At 54.4% G+C, this 9,041-nt stretch overlaps 1 protein-coding gene across 1 annotated transcript in view; it reads right to left on the reverse strand.

The window, feature by feature from the left end:
• The window catches only part of LOC102468219 (putative palmitoyltransferase ZDHHC11), a 54,303-nt gene that overhangs the window by 10,395 nt on the left and 34,867 nt on the right, over positions 1–9,041 (reverse strand). The window contains exons 12-13 of the mRNA XM_006140128.2: positions 5,264–5,357; positions 448–486 (exon numbers count right to left, since the gene is read on the reverse strand). Of these exons, the coding sequence (XP_006140190.1) occupies positions 448–486; positions 5,264–5,357 (133 nt within the window). The remainder of the gene's footprint in view (positions 1–447; positions 487–5,263; positions 5,358–9,041) is intronic.

Here is a 9,041-nt window from a genome sequence, read left to right on the forward strand (position 1 = left end):
TGTCTGGCGAGCGCACACGCCCTACAGTGAAAATCCCCCCCCCCCCCAAAAAAAAAAATGGGTAAAGATGTAACTTCGAAGGAAATGGGGAGTCCCTGACTGTCTGGAAATCCCGCTCCTTGAAGGAGAGGGCGGTGGAGGGAGGGCTGCAGGACACAGGGAGGGGTGCTGCCATCCAGCCTCAGCCGCAGGCACAGCAGGGTGCTCCCGAGGGCACCTGGCCAGGTGAGGCAGACCGAGCACACCTGGGCCCCAGGCAGAAAGGGAGCTGCCTCTGAGCAGAGCCGCAGGGGCAGGCGCCTGGGAGTGTCGGACTGCGAGAACAGCACACAGACGAGATGGGACGAAGGTGAGAAGAGGCTTCCCAGACCGACCCAAATGACTTAAATACGAGACTAATGGGAAAATCAAACCCTGAGTGGGAAGGACGGCGACGCCGTGACTAACCGTGGAGGCTGAGGTGGCGGAGGACTGTGGAGCCAAGACCTGTGGGAAAGACGGGAGCAGTCAGTTCCTCGGAGACGCACGTCTGAGGTCGCACGTGGCCGTCTGCCTGAGGATGCAGCGGAGCTGGAGGGGCTCCAGAGCCTGGTCCCAGCACTGAAGCGACCGCTGGCTCTCAGACCAGTCAGAATGAGCTACTTCAGGGCCCGGGAACTGCAGTGGACGCTGTCACAGGAAGGGCGAGCAGCAGGGGCGGCTGCTGCTCCCTGTGGAGTGGCCTCGCCCTGTGGCAGCTGCGGCCGTAAGAGCCACCTGGGAGGAGCTGATGGCACACGGTGGACGGTGAGGACCTTGCCCTCCAGAAACCAGGGGCGCCATTATGGGGAGCCAGGCAGTGCCCTGAGAGCCAGCACCAATGCTTGCTGGGTTCTGGCCCACTTGGCGGCGGCAGCCTCCCCCACCTGTGGCACCCACTGGACATTCACCAGAACCTCCGTCAGGTCACCAAATGGCTGAACATCACCGACAGGGACACACGTTTGCCGAGTGTTAGTTTTTACTTGGCTCCAGCTTTCACCAAGTAAAAACCCAGTCCCTCAGGAGTGGGGAGATGCAATTTTGAGGGTCATCATATCCTAATTCTCAGACTATCCAGTTCTCGACAATAAAAAGATGAAATATGCAAAAGAACCCTAAAATATTATAAGACTAATGAAGAAACAGGAAAAACAGGCTTTGGCAGAACCACCCCAAGGAAGGCAGGCATTTGAGTGGAGGCAGCGATGTTCAGTGAGTCAGGAAGTGAGGTGTGAACACAGAGCGATCACAGAGGCGGAAATCCTAAGAGAGCCGGAAAAAACGACAGCTAGAAAGCACAAGAGGAGTGAGAATTCAGCAGATTTGGACAAGCAGAGGAAAGAGCTGCTAACTTGAAGACAAGCGAAATCGTCCAGTCCAAGGCCAGGAAAGGAAGAAGGAAGGGAACCCAGCAGAGCCTAAGGCTGGCAGGACAGCGGGGGCACTAGGACACGCCTCAGTGGGGTCCTGGAAGGAGGCGGAGGGCAAGGGGAAGAGATGGAAACAATGGCTGAAAATGTCCCGAGTCTGGTGAAAGATGAACCTACACGTCTAGTGAGCGCCATGAATTCGCAAAGGTCCCCGCCAAGACACCGGGCAGAGCACCGAGAGCCAGACTGTGTGTCCGTGTGGGAAGCAGCCAGGCATAGGTGCCCAGTCGCAAACGAGGGTTCTGTCAGACCCACAGACGCACGAAGGCAGTAGGGCGACACGCCGAGCCCTGAACCAGGAAAGCACCCCAACAGCAAACAGCCAGTCTGACTCTGCCTCTGACAAGCCTGTCTGGTGAGACTGGAGAAGAGATTCAGAATGAACAAGAAGCTGGTGAAAGAAAGCGGAATGGGCTCTTTACAACAGCCCTGACCGAAAAGCAACACCAAGGGAGTTTTTCAGGCTGAAATGAAGATACTAAAAAGTAACGAATTCATAAGGAGAAATAAAGAGCACTGGAAAAGAAGATGTTTCAAAGTAGGTAACTGTAAATCAGCATATGTTTGGTTGGTAATGCCGCTTTTTCCCTTTTTAAAATGGCAGACACATGAAGCAATTAGAAAACTTTGCTAAAGGATACACAATGTATGAAGACGTAAAATCAAAAGCTGGTTATTTGAGAAGAGCAGCAAAACTGACCACTCTAACTAGAATACCGAGAAAAATGTCACAGAGAACACTTCTATAACTGACTCAGAAATGAAAGCTGCAACATTACTACTTCTTTTCAGAAAAAAAAAAAAAGGATTGTAAGAGAGAACTAGAAGCAGTGTGTGTGAACAAACCGCAGTGTGGACGGAATGGAACACTTACTGGAAGCACACTGATTACCAGGACTCAAGCAGGAACAGGAAAGAGAGGTGGCCAGGCCCAGGCAAACGCGTAGACTGACACCAGAAACACACGGAATGAGCAGCGAGATGTGGCGAGCCGGGGAGGAGGGGCGCAGTGGGCCAGGCTGACCAGGGCAGGGAGGAAGGCCGTCCCATGAAATGCCTGAACAGGGGCAGAGGGGAGAGCGAGGGGGGGAGCAGCACATGGGGTGAGGCGGGCTGGGAGCACACGTGACTGCTGGCCCAGCAGCAGCCTCTTCCCCAGAAGGAGAGAAGGGCTGGTGAGGGCCACACTGAGCGGCCGGGACCCTCCCTGGAGGGGCGCTTGCTCATCTGAACAGATTCAAGTGTGCAGAAAGACGGCAGGCATCCATGGGGGACAGACGACCAAAGGGGATGATGGGAGAGCCTGGAGCAGGCCACGTGTGTGCTGCATGGAGCTCGGCCACGGGGCAGGTCGGGGAGGACTGTGCATGATGGTGCCAGGAACGACAGAGGGCCTCGGGGTCCGGTTGGAGCTTAGCTTTCCAAATCAAAACTTAACACTCTCGGTAGAAAGGACCGAGGGTTGTCTGCCGGATACCCGCTGGACGGCCTGTGTACAACGGGAATGAACAGGACCCACTGGTGCTCCGGCCTGGTCAGCGCAGGACACAGCCCGTGAAGTGTGGAGTGGCCAACATGCCGTCTGCAGCTCACCCGCTGGAAGAGGATCGTATCAGGAATGAAGAGCTCGGGACACCCGCAGGGAAGGCGCAAGCTCCTGGGGAAGCCCGCTGAGGCCACGAGCGAGCGCGTCCTGGGAGGCAGAGCTCGGGCAAGCCAGGAGGAGTCCAGAGTCCCCAGAAGCAGGCACTGGGGCCCCAGAGGTGCGGAGGGCTGCCAGCCCACCACTCGGCTGTACCCCTGTGTCTGAGAGGACAGGACCGCAGCACCGAACCTGGCTGACTGTCCAGGTTTCCAGCAGTCCCAGTACGAGGCGTGAGCATGCGACACACCCTGTACACACACCAGCAGGTCATGCTCGAGAGAGTTTGGGAGCAGAACCCTGGAAGCATCCGAGCCACCCTCAGCAGAGGGGAGGCCGGAGGTGCTGCGGGACAGGGCAGTCGCGGAAATCAAAGCCCACACTGTGACACCTGACGCCTGGTGGGCAGACCCTGGCTGCTCAGCGTGACGTGAGAGGGACGAGGTCCCAGGGTTCCCACCCGGCACCTGCAAAAGCATCCTGTGTATGGACTTTCAGGAACACACAGAGATTCCTAGAGAAGTAAATTCAAAGAGAAACTTTTAAAAGTTATTTTATTAAAAAAAAGAAAGAAAAAGAAAGAAAGAAAGAAAGAAAGAAAGAAAGAAAGAAAGAAAGAAAGAAAGAAAGAAAGAGAGAGAAAGAGAAAGAAAGAGAGGGAGGAAGAAAGAGAAAGAAACAGAATGAAGATGTCAGTGGGTGTCCAGGTTCAAAACGCCATGGGGGCAGGCACGGCCCTGCCAGGACCTGCTCTCATCCTGGGTGGCACTGCTTCTTCCGTCACCGGAAGGCAACAAAATGCGGGCAAGTTCAGAAAACCGGTCACCCGCGGTCAGCAGTGAGTTGGCTCCAAGCTGGGGCTCCGGCTGGTGCCACTTCCCACTGGAGGTCCCAGCAGAGAGGGCACAGAGCTGTGGCACGGCCCTCAGCCACAGGCCACAGCCCTCCTCCTCAGGGGCGCTCAGAGAGGGCTACAGCACTTCCTGCGGCTACAGGACCCCTAAGTTCCTCTGTGGCCTGGAACTTGGGCCGGTTGCTGCCAAGGCCCAGCACACTGTGGTGCCAGTCGGTCTCTCACAGCTCTGCCGAGCATGCCATCCTGGGGACGTGGCCCCGAACTCCCGGCCAGCTCTGCCTTCCCTGGTTGGCGGTGCTCCACTCAGGGGACTTGAAGATGGGCACAGCCACTTCAGGAAGGCAGGCCCAGTCCCTTCAGCCGACCGCGCTGCACGCTCGCTGCTCCCCTCCAGGCTGATGCAGGGTCTCCACACGTCCCCCATCATCCTCAACATGTGGGCCCTGCCCTGCGCACCTCGGCCTGGGCCACCTCTGCGTGTCATCCGCTCGTCCGGCCATGTCTTATCTGCCTTGACCCCTTGTGTGTCGCACGCACACCCACGCACCGTCTCGTGACCATCCCTTACACACCCACAGTCTTTAGTCCCCAGCTACCCCCCAACATTGTGTCATGAAAGCTTCACACGAAGAGAACCGCGGCGGACCGGACGGAGCAGAGCAGCAAGCCCAGGACCTGGTGTCCATCGCGCTGCCATGGGGCCGGCCCTTTGCCCCATGGCTGCCCTGCTCTGCTTGGGGCACGTCAATGCCACACCCAGCACAGGCAGATGCCCACCCTCCCCAGCACCTGCTTCTCCTTCCGCGGCTCCTCACGCCCCCACGTCTACCCCACAGCACAGTGGGCAGCTCCCTGCAGGCCCTATTGCTATAGACTGTTTGTGTCCTGCCAGGCCCACGGAGGTCTATCCCGTGGGGTGATAGGGCCGGGGGTGGGGCTCTGGGATGAGCATGCAGCCCCCACATGTAACTGGTCTCTCACAGAACAGGTGTGCGAGTCTGACCTCACACTCAGCTCTCTGTCCTGGAGGAGGAATCGCCTGTAAGCCAGGAGGAGGGTCCTCCCACCCCCAGCCCTGCCGGCCCCATGATCCTGGACTCCCTAGTCCAGGGCTATCAACAGTCCAGGGGCTCTGCCTGAGTTAGCCTGTCTGCAGCGTTCTGTTACAGCAGCCCAGACAGGCTAAGCCCCGTAAATACCTCAGCTGGCCGCACGCGCATGCACGTACAGTCAGGAGCTCTGTTGGGAAGGAGGGAGCCTGAAGGCAGCCCTTACCCTCTTGGGAGGTGTGGGGACCAGCAGCTCTGGGCTTACCTCTGGCACCGGAGAACTCTCAGGGGACGTGGTGGTGGCCAAGCTGAGACTCGAGCACCTGGAGGGCAGCAGGAACTCCTTGTGATTCATTCTGCTGGGGTGGGACAGCGAAAGGAAAGGCCAGTCAGCTGAGAAGGCCCTTGCTCTGGGAGGGAGCTTGTGATGGGCTGCAAGGGCTGCCCTTGCGTGCCATTGTTGCAGTGTCTCTTGTCTGAAAATCCCAGGAGCACGCAGCCCTTCGGAGATTACTGTGCACTTAAGACACCTAAGCTCGAGTTCCAGGTGGGAAGGACCCTGGATCCTTGCTGGTAGGACACAGAGATGCCTTTCCCAGTCAGTGGAACATGAACGCAGGCCACTGAGTGAGACACTGACATGGCAGTACCCTCCCACGTGTGAGCCCATGTGGGAATGTGTGAATACACACATCTATCTACATTTCCGTCCTAGCCCATCAGTTTCTAGGCACCTGTCCATTCAAAATCCCGTAACAGATAAACAGACCAGAAGAAATACTCCCAAAAAGCTTATCTGATAGCTACCACTGGAAAGCGTCACTTCGTAAAGTCCCACAAAGTCTTCCACTAAAGTGCACCTGGAGTACACCATCACCCCCCACCTGGCATGCATCTCGTCTCGTGACTTAGTCCAGCTGCAGGAATAGCCAGCATAGGCAGAGTGGCCCTACCAAGTGCCTAGTTAGTGACCTAGATCCGAACTATTGGGTTAGGGTAGAAACACTTTCTTGACAAAAAGGACTATGGCAGTCCACTACCTATCGCATCACAAGGGTGTGTCAGTGTTGTCGCAGCGGTAACAGCTTCCCCACCACTAACTCTCCTTAGCGAAGTTAGCTGTTTTCCTGTTGGAGAAGGCTGAGCCGGAGATGAGAAGGTATTCCAACAGCAGGGGATAAGACACATTTCAGACAGAACAGTTTAACTCATCAATATCGTGTCGTGGTTTTCCTTTTTAAGAACAACGTTCAAGATGTGTAGAGTTTATAAAGCAGGTCTCTAAAGGGGTGAACAGCGCATTTTATAAAATAAGAAACTGTGTGACACAGACACTACAGGAAGGACCTCAGAGAGGAGGTTCGGGGACCAGAGGTGCCGGGGCCGAGTGCGGACCCCGAGGCCTTGCAGTCCTACGCAGTTTTCGTAACTTCTGAGATTTCTGTAGTGAACATGTATCGGCAAAACATACCTTTTTGGGGTCTTGCGGGTGGCGTGGTGCTTAGGGCACTGGATTCCCACACTGGCGACCATGGTCTGAGCCTGAGACTCAGCGGATCGAACATCACACCAGGCACATGCGTGTATGTCCAAAACCCCAAGAGGAGCCTGGAGGGGAAGGGATTGCAGCGCGGCCACTTCCCAAAGGGTGAGTCCTCACTTTCCCTCTCTGTCTCTAGCCAGAGTATACAGCAAAAAAAAAAAAAAAAAAAGGTCTTTGTGAAGTGGAAGCTTAAGACCCTGATCCCAGCTGCGGCCCTATCACTCTTGCTAGAAAGAGAGAGAATAAAAAATGTTCTTGTTTCTTAACCTAACTTTAGGACCATCCTTCAAAGTCTATTCAAAACAATTTGGCTTTAGCAAATCAAAGCACAGCAATCCAGCGAACAGTGACAGTGCTGTTTGAGAGCCCCGATGCTGAGGCCCTACACCGTCCTTGCTTTCAGAGTGGCAGCTGAGCAGACATGGAGGACACCCTGCTGAGGGGACCGCCAGCACCTCCAGGGGGCGGGGCTTCTGGGCAATCCCACATTTCCACCCCTAACCCACCAAGAAGGACCAACTTCAGCGCTAGGGCCTCAGGATGGAGCCCAGGAGCTGCGGGGTGAGGACCCTCTCATGCTCGTCGTGCGACGCTGCCCTAAGCCAGGGCGCAGCCAGAAAAGCGCCTGGGCCTCTGCGAGACATGCCCAGCATGGGGGAGCGGGGGGACACTGGGGCACCTGCCCGGGGAAAAGAGGGTCATCCAGCCTGGGCCTGGGGGCAGTTGCAGGGTGACTGTCAGCTGCTGTGGGGTAGAGCAGCCTCCTGAGCAAAAGTAAATTCAGAGTAGCTTGAAAATCCCTTGTGCGAACAAAGAGCGCACAAAGACACCAGCCAGGAGTGTCGGGGTTGCCACATCCCTAGAGTAAGGAAGATAGCAAAAATGATTTCTGAAATGTGGGGCCTCTGCTTTGCAAAGGACATGCAGAACAACAACAACAAAAATTAAGATTTTGGCTGTAGGTCGCCAGCCTTTGGGATTGGAGGTGGGGAACAGAGAGGGAGATAGTGAGAAATCACTCCTGGGGAATGGCCACATGAGTCTACTGGAATTTGGGGCAGGCATGCACATGGGCCCTGTATGAGATTCTCGCTGGTCTGGACTAACCCACTCTTGACCATGTGGGAGTTCGGCACTCCAATCTCCACACTATCTGGTGGCCCCAGTATTTTAAAACAATGGACTGGAAGAAATGCATTTGAAGCACATATCAAAAAGGGATTATCCTTGATATGCAAAGAGCACTCAAAAAAATGTTTTTAAATTTATACTATCTACAAATGAGTGGAATTGGGCTGGCTCTGTGGCATAGTAGAAGGTGTAAGTAAATAACTTGTTCTTTTTGTTTTTATTTTAAATTGCATTAAATGGCTCTAGATGAAACTTTTTTTTTAGAGAGAGGTTTTTGCTATAGGGTGCGTGTGCTCGCCAGACAGACAGACAGAGAGATAGAAAGCAAGAAATCGCCCCCCGGGAGGATGGCTACGCTGCAATCTCTTCTCTTCCATTCTCCTCTCGGGATCTTGTGCACACACGCACACGCTCCTGGCGTGAGTTTTAAGCCACCGGGTCCAGAACACGAACTGTGGTCAACTACATGGGAGTCCAGCGACATAGCCATTACAGTGACTGTTGGTCCCTAGATGAAACTCTTGAGGTTAGAGGGTAGGTATACGATATCAAGATACTAAAAACTTTGGAAATACATCACAAGGAAGCTGTTTAAAATGTGAGGTTATTGTTTTCCAGCTGGAACCATGGAGGGCATTCAAGAGAAGAAAAAGAGGGTTCCTGCTGCAGCAGAAGCCACCAAGAAAAGAGTTACTACTAAGCCAGAAACCCTTAAGAAAAAGTGAAAGAATTTTATGGAGCTGAAGATCAAGTGCCTGAGAAAGAAGTTTGCACAAAAGATGCTTCGAAAGGCAAGGGGCCCCGAGGCCTGGGGGCTCACGCCCCCTGCGCAGCTGGGGGCTTACGCCCCTGCCCAGCATCCCTGGCCTCTCCAGCGCTGGATGGCCCGGAGGCCGTAAACAAGGTTGAAGAGCTTGCAACTTGAGAAGATGACGGTTACCAGCCCTGCATTACCTCAGGGGAAAACAAGAACTACTCTGCCATTCTTAAGGAAGCCAGATACCCAAGGACAACTCACACTGCAGATGCCCACAACACCATTCCTGGTAACTACAAGATGACTGCTGTGCCGCATCAGCTGATAATCATCCCTGCGTACCAGAACTGCTTTCCTGAAACTGCATTCCCTGGAGACTCACCTACACTTGTGGATCTGCAGGAGACCCTCCCTTAATCCAACCCTGAGTGGAGTTTATGCTCCCTATTGCCAAAAACTTTATGAGCTGATGGTTGGAACTCGTGGCCTCTCTCCCTTTACTTGTATGTATCACTTTTTCAGTAACTCTTCTGGAAGACAACTGTATATAGCAGGGATATTGTAATGGGAGAGTGAGACAGGGCAGAGGGACAAACATAGGAAAAAAAAATT

This window comes from Tupaia chinensis, unplaced genomic scaffold (genome assembly GCF_000334495.1).
Source record: "Tupaia chinensis unplaced genomic scaffold, TupChi_1.0 Scaffold000020_1, whole genome shotgun sequence".
Classification (NCBI taxonomy): Eukaryota; Metazoa; Chordata; class Mammalia; order Scandentia; family Tupaiidae; genus Tupaia; species Tupaia belangeri.